Below are 19,165 nucleotides of genomic sequence, written 5' to 3'. Positions count from 1 at the left end.
ACTGCATCTAGAGCCCTGTAGATCTACAAGTCGTGTAGACACTGTCTCACTGCATCTAGACGCCCTGTAGATCTACAAGTCGTGTAGACACTGGCTCACTGCATCTAGACGCCCTGTAGATCTGCAAGTCGTGTAGACACTGTCTCACTGCATCTAGACGCCCTGTAGATCTGCAAGTCGTGTAGACACTGTCTCACTACATCTAGACGCCCTGTAGATCTACAAGTCGTGTAGACATTGTCTCACTGCATCTAGACGCCCTGTAGATCTACAAGTCGTGTAGACACTGGCTCACTGCATCTAGACGCCCTGTAGATCTGCAAGTCGTGTAGACACTGTCTCACTGCATCTAGACGCCCTGTAGATCTACAAGTCGTGTAGACACTGTCTCACTGCATCTAGAGCCCTGTAGATCTACAAGTCGTGTAGACACTGTCTCACTGCATCTAGACGCCCTGTAGATCTACAAGTCGTGTAGACACTGGCTCACTGCATCTAGACGCCCTGTAGATCTACAAGTCGTGTAGACAGTCTCACTGCATCTAGACGTCCTGTAGATCTACAAGTCGTGTAGACACTGTCTCACTGCATCTAGACGTCCTGTAGACAGGATGGTTAATAAAAGGCGCTGCCCCATACGGAGCCCCTCTGTAGGGGGCGGTATTTGGCCTACTCTTCCTCTGCGCTGGCCGGTACGTCCTAACAGAGGATGCGCATAGCCACAATGTACCCCACCGTTGGTGACCTGCTGGTGTCACAGAGTAACCGCACGGCGAGGTGGACATTACTCGACTCTCAGGATGACGGCGCTCTACAAACTAAAAACACAACAACGCGCCCACGTGGGCGAGGCGCTGGGTCCATTCACAGGTGACCGGCCACGCATCTCGGCGCCCTTCCACCCCCGAGCGAACTCCGGCAGACGATGGAGGAGAATCGGCGCGTCTCCACCAGTGGGGACGTCGGAGACCCGATAGGACGTTTTTTGGGGGGGAAATCCGTTTACAAACTCAGTCCTTCGAGAGGCGCAATGGAGCGTGAATCCGTGACAAACTGAAACTATTTTCATTCAGACGCTGTCTTCTCGACAGACCTGTTCTCCACCTGAGGACGGCTGCTTGCGTTGTGGCCGAAACGTCGTGAGAATTATATTGTTTTATTTTATTATTTCCATTCTACGTGACGACTTTAGCGAAAGAACCAAGAAGATGAATCCCTGCAGTCACGAAAGCAGCTTTACATCGAAAAATGAAACTATTTTATTATTCTTACCAGATACGAGAGCACCCCCCCCCCCCGCCAACGAAGCTGCTACGGAGAACTTTCATCAGAAGCGACCTGCCAGTCACAAGTGACAGCAGCTCAACCGAGTGGCTGAGATCACCACCATCAACACGTGGACATCCAGAGCAGCAGCAGCGGCGGCCACATACCCTCTGAACGCCGATTCGAAACGTGGAGGGGAAATCCACACGCTCACCGGGGAGCGAGACACGCGGACTCCAAATATACAAACGGGCATCGGTCGGGATCGAACCCACGACCTCCTGTACACCAGGCAAGGTAGTTAACATCTTCTTGGTTCTTTCGGTAAAGTCACGTAAACGGAAAATGAAATGAAATTTAATAAAAATTTAAAAATACAAATTTCGATTTAAAGCTTTCATGACTGCAGGGAATTATCTTCTTGGTTTCTTCGGTAAAGTCACCACGTAGATAGAAAATAAAATGAAATTTAACAAAAGAAAAATACAAAGAAATTGAAAATGAAAGCAACTCATTATTTAATTTAATTATGTTATTTTATTTTGTATCAACGCGACGTTACCGAAAGATTCTAGATTTGAAGCTTTCGTGACTGCAAGGATTCATCTTCTTAGGTTTTTTCGGTAAAGTCACGTAGGTAGAAAATTAAAATTTATAAAAGTAAAATAAAAATAACGTCGTGATTTGTATTTTATTTTTTATTTTACTTTCATTTAAATTTTTTACCTACGTGACTTTACCGAAAAAACCTAATAATATTTACCGAGAGAACCGAGAATGTGAATTCCTGCGGTGACGAACGTTTTAAGTCAAAGTTCAAGGTAGTTCACAATCAACGAGGTCACGTAGCAGCCCTTAAGGGTCCGCTTCATCTTCTTGGTTCTTTCGGTAAAGTCACGTAGAAGGGAAATAATAAAATAATAAAAATTAAACATTATAAAATTATTCTCACGACGTTTCGGCCACAACGCAAATGCGTAGGTGGACAGGGGGATTTAAAGTCATGACTTTAAACCCCCCGCCCACCTCCTACGCTTTTCACAAGTAGTACTAATCGCATATCTGCATTTCCCATAAATATGCTAAATTCTTCTTGATATGCAAATGCTTTTGTCAAGGCGCTCTTCCCCCTCCAACCCAGCTTAAATATACGCTCCAAGCCTGGTGGTGTTTCATTCAGACGCTGTCTTTCCAACAGACCTGTTCTTCACCTGAGGACGGCTGCTTGTGTTGTGGCCGAAACGTCGTGAGAATTGTATTTTATTATGTTTTATTTTTATTAGTTGATTATTTCCATTCTACGTGACGACTTTACCGAAAGAACCAAGAAGATGAATCGCTGCAGTCACGAAAGCTTTACATCGAAAATAAGTGAACTTGCACAACGGAATGGCGCATCCTGGACGCAACCCGCCGACAGTGAAGAATGTAAAACGAACGCGATTATCGCTGCATCTGGACCGCTCAGTGATATCCGAGATGAATCTCGGACGACAACAATTGGATTTCTATCAGACGGATTCACCTAGAACTGGCGAATCTCGACTGCTGTGGGTGGTCATCGATGCTCTTGAGACGAACTCGAGTTGATCTAAACTTCCCGACGCTACATCGTCCCCCCCCCCGCACCTCCCGATTAGCACCGTTGGCTACCTGGGGTGCTCAAAGCGGTTCACACGCACACACACACGTACACACACACGCGTACACACGTACACGCACACACGCACACACGTACGCACACACACGCACGTACACACGCACGCACGTACACACACACGCACGTACACACGCACACACACACGCACACACGCACGCACACACGCACGCACGCACACACGCACGCACGTACACGAAGCACCCTGCTGAAATCTACGGACAAGTGATTGCAGCTCTATAGACAGGCGAGTATAAATAACATCATAAATCGTTGGAACCGGACGCTCCATATACGTCCAAGCGTATCTCAACGGAGCACATGGTACGCGTCTGAACGCCCGACAGTGATATGCCCAAGTGCATTTAGAAAACTATACAATTGCCTACGCGAGTATATAAACAACGGTAATGGTAACCCGACGACATCCAAGCACATCCCACCGACACCTACCGACCAAATACAGTCCCTTCCCGCTTTAACGCTTCGTGTCGTTATCACAACGCGAATTGGATTCATAACGCGATGATGGATGATAGGGATGAGAACTGGATACATAACGCGATCGAGCGGAAGGAACTACGTCGCAAGAGTAGAAATTAGCGGTTGTACGGCCGCCTCGGCGTAGCATCATCATCATCGTCGTCATCATCATCATCGTCATCATCGTCGTCATCATCGTCGTCATCATCGTCGTCATCGTCGTCATCATCGTCGTCATCATCGTCATCATCATCGTCATCATCATCGTCGTCATCATCATCATCATCGTCATCATCATCATCGTCATCATCATCGTCATCATCATCATTGTCGTCATCACCGTCATCACCGCACAAGGCATCGGGATGCTGCTGGATCATTCAAGGTGGTACCCACGCACCAGAGTCTTTGTTCGGCCTGCGTGCGCATCCCACGCGTTGTCGCGGACTGCGCTTCACACCCCGATGCGACGTGGTATCATTGGTTATCACCGCGATTGTTCCGCAACGCGGCGTTGCTTCAGGAACGCAAATACGGGCAACGCCGTTACAGGAGGACCGCACTTAACGTTAGTTTCCCACATTAACCGTGCGACATTCTTAATCAAACACCTGCATCCTCCTCCTTCATCGTCGTGAAATCATCAACGGTTAATACAAAAAAAAAGCATTATTTACAAAGAATCACTTCTTGTCGTAATTGTTATTCAACGTTTAACAGTTCCGCCCCGACCCCACAGATGTTCTTTACTCGTACCAGGTACGCTAACCCCCCCCACCCCCCATTGCTTTCCCATTGGTACAAAGGGTTCCTGCGTTCGTCACCACGCGCTCAAGAGCGTGTGCCTGCTGCTATCAATGTCCACGCGGTGATGATGATGTTATCAGCCAATTGGATAAGCCGCTGTCATTAGTGATGGCCCAGCTCGCAGCAGATCAGTGGGGCCTTGCACTTGGCAACAATCAACAGATTTCCATCTCGAGTTGAAGCTATTCTCGCCTACTGCAGCATTGTTTCTTGCTGTGGTTGTTCCACCTGATGAAGATTGCTTGTGTTGCGATCGAAACGTCGTGATTTGTTTTATTTTATTTCTACCTACGTGACTTTACCAAAAGAACCAAAGAGTACAAACATAGTTTAGTTTTAGTGTGGGTCTCGATAAGTACGGTGGATTTCTATGGCTCTCTGTGGGTGTATGTGAGTCTCTATGGGTGTGTGTCTCTGTGGGTGTGTGTCTCTGTGGGTGTGTGTCTCTGTGGGTGTGTGTCTCTGTGGGTGTGTGTCTCTGTGGGTGTGTGTCTCTGTGGGTGTGTGTCTCTATGGGTGTGTGTGTCTCTATGGGTGTATGTGTGTTTCTGTGGGTGTATGTGTGTCTCTGTGGGTGTGTGTCTCTGTGGGTGTGTCTCTATGGGTGTATGTGGGTCTCTGTGGGTGTATGTGGGTCTCTGTGGGTGTGTGTGTGTCTGTGGGTGTGTGTGTCTCTGTGGGTGTCTGTGGGTCTCTGTGGGTGTATGTGTGCTCTATTGGTGTGTGTGTGTCTCTATGGGTGTGTGTCTCTATGGGTGTGGGCCTCTGGATATCTATGGGTTTCTAGGAGTCTGTAGAAACACACGTGTAGAGTATTTGGCTGCTGCTATCAGTGTCCCCGTGTTGATGGCGTCAGCCACTTGGTTGAGCTGCTGTCATCCGTGACGGCCACTTGGTCACAATAAAATCGAGTTGAGTAGTTTAAGGAGCCACCGGTTTTGTTTTTTTGCCTCAGGGCTTCGTTCCTCGTAAACGAAATGAATAAAAAGCGCACGCCGGCGGACGCCGCGGGCCCCTGAAAATCCGGCGTTCAAACACGAGCCGGGAGGAGGCGGCGAAAAGTTCCTGCGGCTCACAAACGCTGGCGGAGTGTCGCTTCAGAAGGTGGGTGTCAGGCGGGCGTCCAGGGTCTTTGTCGAGGTGCCCTTCCTGACAATGGGGGGAGGTAGTAGGGAGGGTAGTGGGGACTAATCAGGACTCACCGTGCCCCACCGTGCCCCACCGTGCCCCACCGCCACCATGACCCACCGCCACCGTGCCCACCGACGAAAGCGAACCGCCGACCCGACTGCGTCCGTTTGAGCTTCTGGGCGGACCGACTCCGACTGCCTCGGACCGACCGCCTCCGACTGTCTCGTGTGAACCGAGTCGGACCGACTGCCTCGGACCGACTGACTCGGACCGTCGTCACCACCATCACCACCATCACCACCATCACCATCATCACCACCATCCCCGCCACGCCTCCCACCCGCGTCACAGCCCGTCGCAGTCGTCCCCCTCGAGCGGGTAGACCTCGACTCCCGCCTGCAGGCTCTGCCGCCGCAGCCTCCACACGTCGCGCTTCATCTCCAGGATCTCGCGCTCCAGACGCAGGTTCTCCATCCTGGCCACGTGCTCCCGGCGCGCAAACTCCAGCGTCGCCGCCGCTGCCGCCGCGTGTCTCTGCGGAGCGGCGGAGAACGCCGGCGTGTCTCCGTCCGGCGCCGGAGCCCCGGACGGTCCCCCTCCCGCCGACGCCGTTCCCACCGAAGCCAGCGGCGCCACCGACAGCTGGGCGCTGGCTGCGGTGACGCCGGCACCACCGGCGGCAGACGAGGAGGAGGAGGAGGAGGGAGAAGCGGAAAAGTTTGCCGCAAACCGGCGGGCGTCGCGAGAGAACGCCAGGCCCGGGTGGTCGCGGTGTCTCTGGGCGCGGACCCGCGACATGATCGCCGCGATTATCTTATCGTTGCGCGGCTGCTGCTGCTGATGCTGATGCCGGTGCTGATGCTGCTGCTGCTGCTGGTGCTGATGCTGCTGCTGCTGCTGGTGGTGGTTGAAGGGAGCGACGTTCCGCAGGTGCCCATCTCGGAATCCGGACACCCCCCGCCGCTGCGGCAGAGCGCTGCTTGGCGTCAGAGGCGGCACGGACTGCGACAGGGTCGGGTTCCTGACGCCCCTGACGACGCCGCCCGTGCCATTCTGCCCGGAGGTCCTTGCGGGGGTGGCGGCGGTGGCAGCGGTGGTGGTGGTGGTGGTGGTGGTGGCGAGGGGGGGCAGGGGGGGGTGGGGGTGAGCCACGGCCAGGGAGAGGAGGGTGGAGGCGGCGGACGCGCTCGGAGACGAGTCCACCACCATCACGTCGCCACCGGCGTCGTCTCCGTCACCACGACCGCCGGCGTTGTTGCCGGCGTTGTTGCCGTTGTTGTTGCCGTTGTTGCCGCTAGGCGAGCACAAAGCCTCCGGCCTGCCACGAGAGACGTTGGCGGCGGTGTCCGACGTTTCGGGTCTCCCTCCCTCCGACGCCACTTTGCCGTCCCCTTCGTAGGGAGAGAATCTCTCTCGCCGGCCCTCCTCCACCTCCTCCTCCTGCTGCTGCTGCCCCTCCACCTCCTCCTCCTCCTGCTCGCGCTTGCCGATGCGTGGGGGGTCCGACGACGGCGACGTCTCCATGGCGACGCCGCGGGAGGTCGTCTCGTCGTCGTCGTGGTCGTCGTCGTCGTCGTTGTCGAGGAGGAGGTGGAGAGGGGAGGAGAGGCCGTCCGCTGAGAGCCCGGCTGCAGAGCGGAGACAATTATTAAACAATTATTAAACAATTATTAAACAATTATTAAACAATTATTAAACAATTATTAAACAATTATTAAACAATTATTAAACGGTGAAAAAATAGAATTACAGAAACCGCCACCCCGCCACGATTTGTGCCCTCCCGCTGTCGGTACTTTCACTACGACACAGAGACTTTCGCGACCCGATCTCATCCCTGATACGGGTGTTGTGGGTTATATCACGTAAATATAAAAAGAGTGTCACTACAACTTGCTTCGTCAGGCGACAGCCTCTCCTCCACAGCGAACGTGCGGATATTCCACGTGGCCACTCGCCACAAGCTTAGCCATTTATTTTGTGCGTGATTACACGGTCATTAAATTGAAGGTAGAGGGGTTACCAGCCCCTCGCACTCATCCAGAGCCCATGTTGGCCGTTGCGGTGGCTACAAGCACCATGAGGAGATCAGCGTGTGTGAGTGTCTGTGTGTGTGTCAGCGTGTGTGTGTGTCAGCGTGTGTGTGTGTCTGTGTGTGTGTCAGAGTGTGTCAGCATGTGTGTGTCAGCGTGTGTGAGTGTGAGTGTCTTTGTGTGTGTGTCAGTGTGTGTGTGTGTCAGCGTGTGTGAGTGTCTGTGTGTTTGTGTGTGTCAGCGTGTGTGTCAGCGTGTGTGAGTGTCTGTGTGTGTGAGTGTCTGTGTATGTGTGTGTCAGCGTGTGTGAGTGTCTGTGTGTGTGTGTGTGTCAGTGAGTGTCTGTGTTGGTGTGGGCAGTGTGGTTATGACCAGCTCCGGTTTGACAGCAGAGGTCTCTGAATCAGTCGAGCGGCAATATCTTTTCATTGGCTGCGTAACGCTGTGTGGACGCTACCTGCTCTGTCGCCAGAGGTCGCAAACGGGCTTTGATTCCTTACCCGTACCCGTACCCGGCCGCACCAGGTTCGCAAACGGGTAACCATACCCGGCCGGGTACGGGTAGGGTACGGGTATCGGGTACCCGATTGCGACCTCTGGGATGAAGCCATGTTGCAGGCGCGGGTGGGTTGATTCTAGGAACTTGAATTGTGAGAAGAGACAAGACGTTGGGAAATGAGTGAGAAACGGTGACTCACCAGTGACTCACGGCCTACCCGTACCCGGCCGCACCAGGGTCGCTAACGGGTACCCGTACCCGGCCGGGTACGGGTAGCCGGGTATCGGGTAGGGTACGGGTATCGGGTACCCGGTTGCGACCTCTGGGATCAGCTGATTAAATTGGCCTTTCCTTTATGGCATTTCTTACATCCACCGCAGCGTTACCGTCCAGCACCATCGAGGGGGTGGTCACGGACTAGACACACTCACACATGCCACACAGACACCACACTCACCACACGCACACACCGACACCACACTCACCACACACACTCACACGTACACACAGACACCACACTCACCACACGCACACACAGACACCACACTCCCACACGCACACACAGACACCACACTCCCACACGCACACACAGACACCACACACACTCACACGTACACACAGACACCACACTCACCACACGCACACACAGACACCACACTCCCACACGCACACACAGACACCACACTCCCACACGCACACACAGACACCACACACGTACACACAGACACCACACACACTCACACGTACACACGTACACACAGACACCACACTCACCACACGCACACACACCACACACTCTCACACACACCACACAGACACTCACATTCACCACACACTCACCCCACACACTCACTCACAGGTTACCCACCCTCTCCCACACCCCTCTCGCCCCCTCCCTGACCATGTGCGTACCTCCCCCGTGCGATCCTTTTAGATCCACGGACTCCCCAGTGGACGCTTCTCCAACAACGTTCGACTCGCCGGCTCTCCCTGCGCCCACCGACATCACGGAGCTGATGACGGGCAGCTCGGAGAGGAGCAAGGACGCCTCGGCCGAGCCAAGCACCCCGGACATGGCCCTGCACCACGCAGAGTGGGGGGGGGGGGGGTCACAGCCAACAACCAGAATGTCAAAGTTCAAAGCGTGCCAGAGGTCAAACTGGTACGCATGTGTACACGTGTGTGTGTGTATGTAGATGTGTGTACACGTGTGTATATGTAGAGGTGTGTGTGTGTACACGTGTGTGTGTATATGTAGAGGTGTGTGTGTGTGTACACGTGTGTGTGTATATGTAGATGTGTGTGTGTGTGTACACGTGTGTGTGTAGATGACATCATAACAACAGTCTGGACCATTGGACGGGTTCCGCAGGACTGGAAGGATGCCCTGGTGGTCCCCCTCTTTAAGAAGGGGGACCGTACCGACTGTAACAACTACAGGGGCATCTCACTCCTCAGTGTGCCGGGTAAGGTCCTGGCAAGGATTATTCAACATCGCCTTGCTAGGCACGCTGAGGAGAGGCTTGCGGAGCCCCAATGCGGTTTCAGGAAAGGGCGGTCCTGCACAGATGCCATATTTTCTGTCCGTCTGCTACAGCAGAGGTGTAGGGAATTCCAAAAAGACCTACATCTCTGCTTTATTGACCTGGTCAAGGCCTATGATACCATCAGTAGGACTGGGCTCTGGGTTGTTCTTCGTGCTTTCGGAGTCCCTGACCCTCTGCTCACGATCATTAAGGACCTTCATGATGGTGAGCGGGCCCGGGTAAAACTACGTGGCCGGGAGTCGGAGCCTTTCCCTGTACACCTTGGGGTGCGACAGGGATGTCCTCTGGCTCCCACATTATTTAACATCTATTTCGACTGCGTAGTTCGTGAAGCCTTCAATAGCTGTACCGGGGGAATTTCCATTTGGTACAGATATAATGGGAGGCTGATCGACGCCCGGGTGCGATCAAGGGATGGCTCCCTATTGGTCAACCACGTTATGTATGCCGATGATTTGGTAATAGCTGCTCATTCAGAAGAGGAGTTGGAGACGCTGCTGCTGAGACTGGAGCGTGCCACTAAGAGGTGGGGCCTTACCATCAGCCCCACCAAAACTAAGCACCTGCCTGGGTATTTTGTACCATCGGACACTCCACCCCCACAACTCCCAATCGGTGATGGGGCAGTTGTGGAGAGAGTGGAGAGTTTCCCATACCTGGGCAGTGTGCTTATGACCGGCTCCAGTTTATCAGCAGAGGTCTCACTCCGAATCAGTCGAGCGGCAATATCTTTTCATCGGTTGCGTAACGCTGTGTGGAAGCTACCTGGTCTGTCGCTCCGCACGAAGCTTCAGGTCTTCTCGGCCACGGTCATTCCCTCCCTTCTCTACGCTTGCTAAACGTGGACCCCACTAGTGGAGCATCTTCGCCGGTTGGAAACATTTAGGCTGGCCTGCCTACGATCCATCCTGGGTTTAACCAGGCTGGATTGTGTGAGGAGCTCACAAGTCCTTGAAAGATCTGGGCAAAGTCCCATCAGTGAGCTCCTCCGGCAGGCAAGGCTGCGTTGGCTGGGTCATGTAGCCCGCATGCCCAGCCACCGCATGCCTAAACAGCTTTTGTTCGGCCGGATCGAGGGGGCTAAACGGGCGCGGCACGGGCTAGAGAAGAGATGGAGTGATGTGGTACAGGAGGACGTGGTACTGAGTGGACTTGCCGATGACTGGTACCAGCGGTGTCAAGATCGGCCTCAGTGGAGGAGGCTCGTGATGGACGCTACTGGGCAGTTGGAGGCAGTCGCCCTCCAACAACAACGGAGGGCGGAGGAGCGACGCTCACAACAACGAGCGGAGCGCCGGGTGGCTAAATCACAGCAAGTTGGCACAGTAGGGGGCACAGGTGGTGCATCAGCCAGTCATCTCGGTCATCTCGGTCAGTCGACCCGTGGCACCTGGGTCTGCCCCGTGACCTCCTGCCAGCGGGCGTTCGACACTTCACGTGGCCTCAGGGTGCACATGGCCTGGCACAAGCGTCGTGGTGACGTCACCGCCACTTAGTGGCGAATGGCGGTTGTTGTTGTGGGGAGCGGTGGTGCAGTGGTTAGCGCTACGCTGCACTACGAACCCGGCGACCCGAATTCGATTCCCGCTCACGGCCAACATCAGTGACGATTATCTGAACCGGTCCTGGGCCTCCCCTAGGTCGACTCGGCCTCAAATGATACCTGGTGCGGTGTGTAAACACATCGCTGCTGGGGAGACAAAGGCGGCCGGGTGTGGTGCTGGCCACCCACCCCCTCGTGTGCCACAGTGCCGGTAGCCTTCATAGGCGCTGCTCGATAACAGCACTTGCCCCAACAGTCTGTTAAGGCTATACAGGGGATCTTTATCTTTGTTATGTGTGTGTGCGAGTGTGGGGAGCGGAAGTGTAGCGGTTCGCACGCTGCGCTACTAACCCGGCGATCCGAGTTCGATTCCAGCTGTGTACATAAATCTCTGTACACAACGCTTGCTACCAAATATACAACGGACATTCTAAGGGTCGGAATCGAACCGACGACCTCCTGCATACCAGGCGAGGTAGTTAACATTTCGCCAAATAGACAACAGACTCCGTTAGGGTCAGGTTTCAATCCACGACCTCCTGCGTACCAGGCGATGGTGCTAACATTTCACCATCTATACAACAGACTCCGTTAGGGTCAGGTTTCAATCCACGACCTCCTGCGTACCAGGCGATGGTGCTAACATTTCACCATCTATACAACAGACTCCGTTAGGGTCAGGTTTCAATCCACGACCTCCTGCGTACCAGGCGATGGTGCTAACATTTCACCATCTATACAACAGACTCCGTTAGGGTCAGGTTTCAATCCACGACCTCCTGCGTACCAGGCGATGGTGCTAACATTTCGCCAAATAGACAACAGGCATCGTTAGGGTCGGAATCGAATCCACGACCTCCTGCGGACCAGGCGATGGTGAGATCTCCCCACCGTGGCGCCCCGACACACAGGGTTTTGGTAGTACATGTTGTTTATGCCATTTATTGTGAAAATTCCGTCACAGTTCCTATGATCACTGTTTCATTGCTTTCATGGCTTTATTTTGGTGATTTCGAAAAGTGTGTTGGTTTAGCCATGTTTGTGTTGTTGTAGTACAGAGTTAGACTGATGGCCTTAATCTAAGTTGTCTTGTGGTTGTTGTTGTTGTTTGACTTGCATCCCACTGGGATTTTTGCACACAGCGTTGGTGTACGGTGCTTTTTCTGCAACATTTTGCTGTCTTTTCTTGGATTTTCTGTTTGCACTCAGTCACATATTCACTTGAAGATGTTTTCTTGTTCATGTTTTTGTTTTTTTGTTTGTTGCAGTTGCACCCGATTCAAGAGCCGAATGGCTCACAGGGCTACACCTAATAAATTGAACTTGAACTCTGCTCACCTCTCGCCCACTCCCCCACTCCCCCACTCGCCCACTCGCCCACTCGCCCACTCGCCCACTCGCCCACTCACCGTTCGTACCCCAGGTCGTCCTCTGGTTCCGCTTTGGGCCGGAGCAGCACCGACCCCACCTCCTGTTGGTACCACCCGGCTCCCCCAGCCAGGCCACCGCCCACAATGCACTGGGCCACGGCCCCTCCAGAGGCTCCGCCCCCCAGGACGGCGAGGTCGGAGAAGCACTGGGGCGCCATCTCCCAGACGCGCAGCGACGTGGGGTCCGGCTCGAACGCCGAGGGCGGCGACGCCGACGACGACGAGGAGGTGGGGGGGAGGGGGTTGGTCGCCCCGCCGACGCCGCCGCCGAGGTGTGTGGCGTCCGCGGGGGACGAGAGGGACGAGGAGGTGGAGGTGTCGCCCGTCGAGCCGTGTTTGTGGAAGAGCACCAGGTCCTGTGGGTGTGGGTCAGAGAGTGGGGAGTGGGTATAGCGGTGCAGTGTATAGTGGTGTATAGTGTAGTGTATAGTGGTGTAGTGTATAGTAGTGTAGTGTATAGTGGTGTAGTGTAGTGTATAGTGGTGTAGTGTGTAGTGTATAGTAGTGTAGTGTATAGTGTAGTGTATAGTGTAGTGGTGTAGTGTAGTGTGTAGTGGTGTAGTGTATAGTGGTGTAGTGTATAGTAGTGTATAGTGTAGTGTATAGTGGTGTAGTGTATAGTGTAGTGTATAGTGGTGTAGTGTGTAGTGTATAGTGTGGTGTGTAGTGGTGTGATGTATAGTAGTGTAGTGGTTAGTGGCGTAGTGTATAGTGTAGTGTATAGTGTAGTGTATAGTGGTATAGTGTATAGTGGTATAGTGTATAGTGGTTGAATCTTAATTTAGGAGCTTTCGTGACTGCAGGAATTATTCTTTGGTTCTTTTCGGTTAAGTCACGTGACTTAACCGAAAAGAACCAAAGAATGTATAGTGGTGTCATGTATAGTGTAGTGGTGTAGTGTATAGTGTATAGTGGTGCAATGTATAGTGGTGTCGTGTATAGTGTAGTGGTGTAGTGTATAGTGTATAGTGGTGCAATGTATAGTGGTGTCGTGTATAGTGGTGTAGTGTATAGTGTAGCATATAGTAGTGTAGTGTATAGTGATGTAGTGTATAGTGGTCCCTTTAAACAATGTATTATTTGATCATTTGCTTCCGCGCAGCACTAAGGCGGTAGCTATCCGAACGGGAATTATTTTATTTCAATTTCTATAGATTCTCCAATTTGTTAACATTATTAAAATTAATTGAGTTGGCACATGTGTTATGCTACTGCTGACAGTTGTATTTTGGAGAATTTAATATTTCTCTGATGTTCTTTTAGTCCCGTGCTGATCATTCGCCCAACACAACATTTGCCACACGTGCAGTTAATCCTGTTGATAGCTTCGGTAACACATCTTTAGTACCAGATGATGAATTTCTGTATTTTATGTACCGTGCCAAATCTAACTCGGATGTTCTGTTTTTCCAAACATCTGGCTAATTTATCAGTTACTCCCGCAATGTACGGCATTTTGATCGTTTTCATAACTTGTGCAGTTTCAACGCAGTGTTATTTGATTTGCTTGTGGCATTCAATGCCCTGTTGATTTGTGTATCATTGTAACCGTTCATTCGCAACGCTTCTTCAACATGCTTCATTCCACTTCTCAGACTGTCACCATCTGACACTTTCTTAGCTCGGTGAATGAGCGTCTTGATAAGAGCAGATTTCTGTGCGGGGTGATGGTGTGACTCTCCATTCAGATAGGCGTCAGTGTGCGTTTTCTTTCGGTAAACACTGCATGTGTTATTTGACCGTTTTGACCCCGTCTGAGCAGAATATCCAGAAATGGTTGAGTTCTGTCAGCTTCCACTTCCATGGTGAACTGGATGGATGGGTTTTGCGAGTTGAGATGATTTAGAAATGCATTAAAATATGTATGCGATCTAACCCCAAAAAACCTTAATTATGGATGATATTGGTTGCGAAAGCCTACGTGTTAAACAGTATATAGTGGTGTAGTGTATAGTGGTGTAGTGTATAGTGGTGTATAGTGTAGTTTACTCTCCAACACTAGTTAGTGCTGTACGAGTAACGAATTGGCATGTTTCGTGTTACGTGACAAGCCCCTTAACAATTGGCCGTCGGGTGGTGGCGGCTTTAAAGACACATTCATATTTACGCGATCTAACCCAGAAACCTCCATTTTAATAGTTCAACATACATCTCTTTTAGCACCTCCCCTCGTCTCTAAGCCCCTCCCCTTGCAGCCCCTCCCCTCGTCTCTAAGCCCCTCCCCTCGCCTCTAAGCCCCTCCCCTCGTCTCTAAGCCCCTCCCCTCTAAGCCCCTCCCCTCGCCTCTAAGCCCCTCCCCTCGTCTCTAAGCCCCTCCCCTCGCCTCTAAGCCCCTCCCCTCACCTCTAAGCCCCTCCCCTCTAAGCCCCTCCCCTCTAAGCCCCTCCCCTCTAAGCCCCTCCCCTCGCCTCTAAGCCCCTCCCCTCGCCTCTAAGCCCCTCCCCTCGCAGCCCCTCCCCTCTAAGCCCCTCCCCTCTAAGCCCCTCCTCTCTAAGCCCCTCCCCTCGTCTCTAAGCCCCTCCCCTCGCAGCCCCTCCCCTCTAAGCCCCTCCCCTCGCAGCCCCTCCCCTCGCCTCTAAACCCCTCCCCTCTAAGCACCTCCCCTCGTCTCTAAGCCCCTCCCCTCGTCTCTAAGCCCCTCCCCTCGTCTCTAAGCCCCTCCCCTCGGCTCTAAGCCCCTCCCCTCGCCTCTAAGCCCCTCGTCTCTAAGCCCTTCCTCACCTTCCTGGCCTTGAGCTTGAGTCTCTTCCAGAGTGCCCGCAGCTGCCAGGGGTCTCGGCTGGCCGCCCTGCCCGCCAGGATGGCGTTGTAGCGGCGCGACAGGCGGTGCCACGCGGCCGCTCGGTCCGACAGCGGAGAGGCGCGGGGGGGCGCTGGGGAGAGCCCCCCCCCACCACCCCCCCCCAGCACCACCCCGGTGGGGTGGGCAGGCCCGCCACCCCCCTCCATCCCCCACTCCTCCACCACCACCACCACCACCACCTCCTCCTCCTCCCCTTGAAGTCTCGTCCAGGAGACCCGACTCCCCGGCGAGGAGTCGCAGGAAGACGCGCTTCTCCTCCTCAGAGTAGTTCTCCGTGCGGATTCGTCTCAGCATGGTCGCCATGTGCCGCTGCTGCTGCTGCTGACTCGTGCCGACTGGTGGTGGTAGTGGTGGTTGGTGGTGGTTGGTGGCAATGGTGGTGACTGGTGGTGGTTGGTGGTGGTGGTGGTTGGTGTCAATGGTGATGGCTGGTGGTGGTTGGTGGTGGTGGTGGTTGGTGTCAATGGTGATGGCTGGTGGTGGTGGTGATTGGTGGTGGTGACTGGTGGTGGTTGGTGTCAATGGTGATGGCTGGTGGTGGTGATTGGTGGTGGTGGTGACTGGTGGTGGTTGGTGTCAATGGTGATGGCTGGTGGTGGTGATTGGTGGTGGTGGTTGGTGTCAATGGTGATGGCTGGTGGTGGTGGTTGGTGGTGGTTGGTGTCAATGGTGATGGCTGGTGGTGGTGACTGATAGTGGCGACTGGTGACTGTGGTTGTTTGTATGCGACCGTGGTGACGGTGGCGACCGTGGTGACGGTGGCGACTGTTGCCCTGTGATTGTGGTTATAGCTACGACGACGACGACAGTGATGATGATGATGGAGCGCTTGTCGATGAGTCGTTATGAAGGTCGTGATGCTGCCTTGCCGATTGTCACGGACAGCTACGATCGGATGACGATCGTCATCGGCGATGACGGTAAAAACAAAGAATTTAATCGTTTGCCTTTGCCAACATCCCAATTGTGAGCACCGCCACCGACAGAATCGGATGGAGCCACTGAATCGTCAAGGAGTGTTGAGGATCCCCGCAGGAGGAATGGCGACCCCGTCACGTCACCACAAATGGCCCTGTGCGCATTGGCAGCACATCATCATTGTAGGCGGCTTCATCCAGCAGTGGATCGATCAAGGGTGAAGAGGTCCTCACGTGTGAACCAGAATGGTGAAGTATGGTCAAAGTTGAACAGAGCCCAGCCAGTCACCACCACCGCTGTCATCCAGCAGTAGATAGACCAGCGATGAGGTCTTGACGCGTGAACCAGAATGGTGAAGTATGGTCAGTGGCCCAGTCGCCACCACCTGCACCTCATCCGGCAGTGAAAGTCTAAAAAATACAGCGAAAAGTAGAAACTGAAGCCACCCACACCACACACCACCCACCACCACACACAACACCACACACACCACACAACACCACCACACACACCACCACACCACACACACCACCACCACACCACACACACCACCACCACACACTCACACCACCACACCACACACACCACCACCACACACTCACACCACACACACACCACCACACACCCCACGACCACACGCACACACACCACACACACACCACACATACCACCACCACACACACCACCACCACACACCACCACACAACACCAACCACCACTACACACACACACCACCACACACACCACCACACACACACACACACCACCACACACACCACCACACACACCACCACCACACACAACACACACACACCACCACACACACCACCACCACACCACCACACACACCACCACCACTCCACACACACCACCACCCACCACACAACACCACCCACCACCACCCACCACCACACACACCACCACCACACACAACACACCACCACACACAACACACCACCACCACACACACCACCCACCACCACACACACCACCACACACACACCACCACACCACACACACCACCACACCACCACCCACCACCACACACACCACCACCACACACACCACCACCACTCCACACACACCACCACCACCACCACACCACCACCCACCACACAACACCACCCACCACCCACCACCACACACACCACCACCACACACAACACACCACCACCACACACACCACCCACCACCACACACACCACCACACCACACACACCACCACACACCACCACCCACCACCACACACACCACCACACCACACACACCACCACCACCACTCCACACACACCACCACCACCACACGCCACCACACCACCACCCACCAACCCACCACCCACCACACAACACCCACCACCACCCACCACCACACACACCACCACCACACACAACACACCACCACCACACACCACCACCCACATACACCACCACCACACACACACCACCACACCACACACACCACCACACACACCACCACACACCACCACACCACACACACCACCACACACCACCACCCACACACACACACCACCACACCACACACACCACCACCCACACACACCACACACACACCACCACACCACACACACCACCACACACCACCACCCACATACACCACCACCACACACACCACCACCACACACACCACCACCACACACTCACACCACCACACACACCACCACACACCCAACGACCACACGCACACCACACATACCACACCACACACCACCACCCACACCACCACACATACCACCACCACCTCTCGTCAAATCGATAACTATATTCAGCGATATTAACGACGTAGCTGCGTTTACACGCGACGATTGAGTACGAAGTACGAACACTAGAACCACGCGAATTACGTTGTTAACAGCCGACTGACTCGGCTTGTAGAAGCACCATCGCCGCTCACCAATAACAACAGCAGTGAGTGGTTAGTAGTGAGGAGTCTATAACAAACCTGCAGTGTCAGCGCTGTTGTTGCGAGCGGGTTAAGAGGAGTCAGCGGCCTAGGCTTGCTGGGGGGAGGGGGGGGCTTAGGCGAGGCGCTCGGTAGGCCGCGACTTTCAAATCGGATTAAAACTCCCAGAGCCGCATTAGAACGCCGCCACACAAACAAAACCAGCACCACCAGCACCACCACCTTACTCCTCACCGTCACGACGACGATGTTGTGAGTGGGGGGCTCTCCCCCCTACTGTTAACTCGCAAGGCCTCTAGGCAGTGCTGCCTGTTGGTGTTGTTGTGGGGGGCGATGAGACTCTGGGGGGGGGCTCCGACTGGCGTCTTGGCGGACAGGCGACGTCCCTCGTGGTGGTGGCGGTGGCCGGGTTTACTGCCGAGCTCGGCGCCGCGTGGAGAGATAAACCCCCTCACATCATCATCAGCAGCATCAGCAGCAGCATCATCAGCCTCAGCAGCAGCAGCATCAGCCTCAGCAGCTATCGTCTCGTGCCCCCCTCCCCTTAAACCCCTCCCCCTAGACCCCCCCACCCCCTCCCCCCTAGACCCCCCCCCCACCCCCTCCCCCTAGACCCCCCCACCCACCGGCTTAGCTAAGCCGCCCCTAAGCCGAGAGCGCAGCGACGCCGGCGACTACACGCGGGACAAGGCGCAAAACTCGGTTCCGTGAAAAACGCATCGATAATTTTATTTTTATTTTCGGTTAATTTTTTTTATCTCGCGCCGTTCGGCGTTGGAATTGACGTCGGCTGCTCGTTCTACGAAGGCCGCGGGGTTTCAAAGTTAATTTGAGTTTTTGTTGTTTTGTCCGCGGGCGATATTTTAACCAGTTGGTAGCGTATAGCAGCAAAGGCTCGCGTGCTAAAGTCGTATATTTTATTTACTTCATTTTGTTCAAAGTGTTTTTCGCTCGAGGTTTAATGAGTTAGAATTAACGTCGGGTGCTTACTCTACGGGGCTGTGGAGTTTAAAGGTTAATTTTAGTTTCATCTTCGGAGATGGTGAACGCTTAGCGCGACTGTATGCGATAAAGGCGCGGCAGCATTCCGATGTGGTCAAAAATGAGTAAATATTATTAATTTGTAT

The 19,165-nt window shown here is 53.8% G+C and overlaps 1 protein-coding gene and 1 long non-coding RNA gene across 3 annotated transcripts; one reads left to right on the top strand and one right to left on the bottom strand.

The window, feature by feature from the left end:
- Positions 1-549: 549 nt before the first annotated feature.
- On the top strand, positions 550-6,441 carry LOC144740630 (uncharacterized). The gene is made up of 3 exons (XR_013589704.1): positions 550-1,563; positions 5,169-5,317; positions 6,258-6,441. It is a non-coding gene; the product is annotated as an uncharacterized LOC144740630 (long non-coding RNA).
- On the bottom strand, positions 1,232-18,572 carry LOC144740629 (uncharacterized). 2 transcript variants are annotated; one of them, XM_078623425.1, is made up of 5 exons: positions 18,273-18,572; positions 15,118-16,527; positions 12,376-12,752; positions 8,789-8,955; positions 1,232-6,972 (listed from the first exon to the last, which is right to left on the bottom strand). In XM_078623425.1, exons 2-5 carry the CDS (start codon positions 15,343-15,345, stop codon positions 5,690-5,692), a joined length of 2,055 nt encoding a protein of 684 aa, XP_078479551.1. In that variant the 5' UTR covers positions 15,346-16,527; positions 18,273-18,572; the 3' UTR covers positions 1,232-5,689. The 2 variants fall into 2 exon arrangements, with proteins under 2 accessions (XP_078479551.1, XP_078479549.1); XM_078623423.1 differs by having other exon boundaries at positions 18,078-18,566.
- Between the last annotated feature and the right edge of the window lie 593 nt (positions 18,573-19,165).

This window comes from Lampetra planeri, unplaced genomic scaffold (genome assembly GCF_965212315.1).
Source record: "Lampetra planeri unplaced genomic scaffold, kcLamPlan1.2.h2 scaffold_249, whole genome shotgun sequence".
Taxonomy (NCBI): domain Eukaryota; kingdom Metazoa; phylum Chordata; class Hyperoartia; order Petromyzontiformes; family Petromyzontidae; genus Lampetra; species Lampetra planeri.
This window is presented reverse-complemented; position numbering and strand designations above follow the sequence as displayed.

Excerpts from the sequence above, each read along its gene's own strand:
- LOC144740629 (XM_078623425.1), bottom strand. The coding sequence starts at position 15,345 with ATGGAGGGGGGTGGCGGGCCTGCCCACCCCACCGGGGTGGTGCTGGGG. Across the intron at positions 8,956-12,375 it reads GACGACCTGGGGTACGAACG|GGCCATGTCCGGGGTGCTTG; the intron begins GTGAGTGGGCGA and ends TGCGTGGTGCAG. Across the intron at positions 6,973-8,788 it reads AAAAGGATCGCACGGGGGAG|CCGGGCTCTCAGCGGACGGC; the intron begins GTACGCACATGG and ends TCCGCTCTGCAG.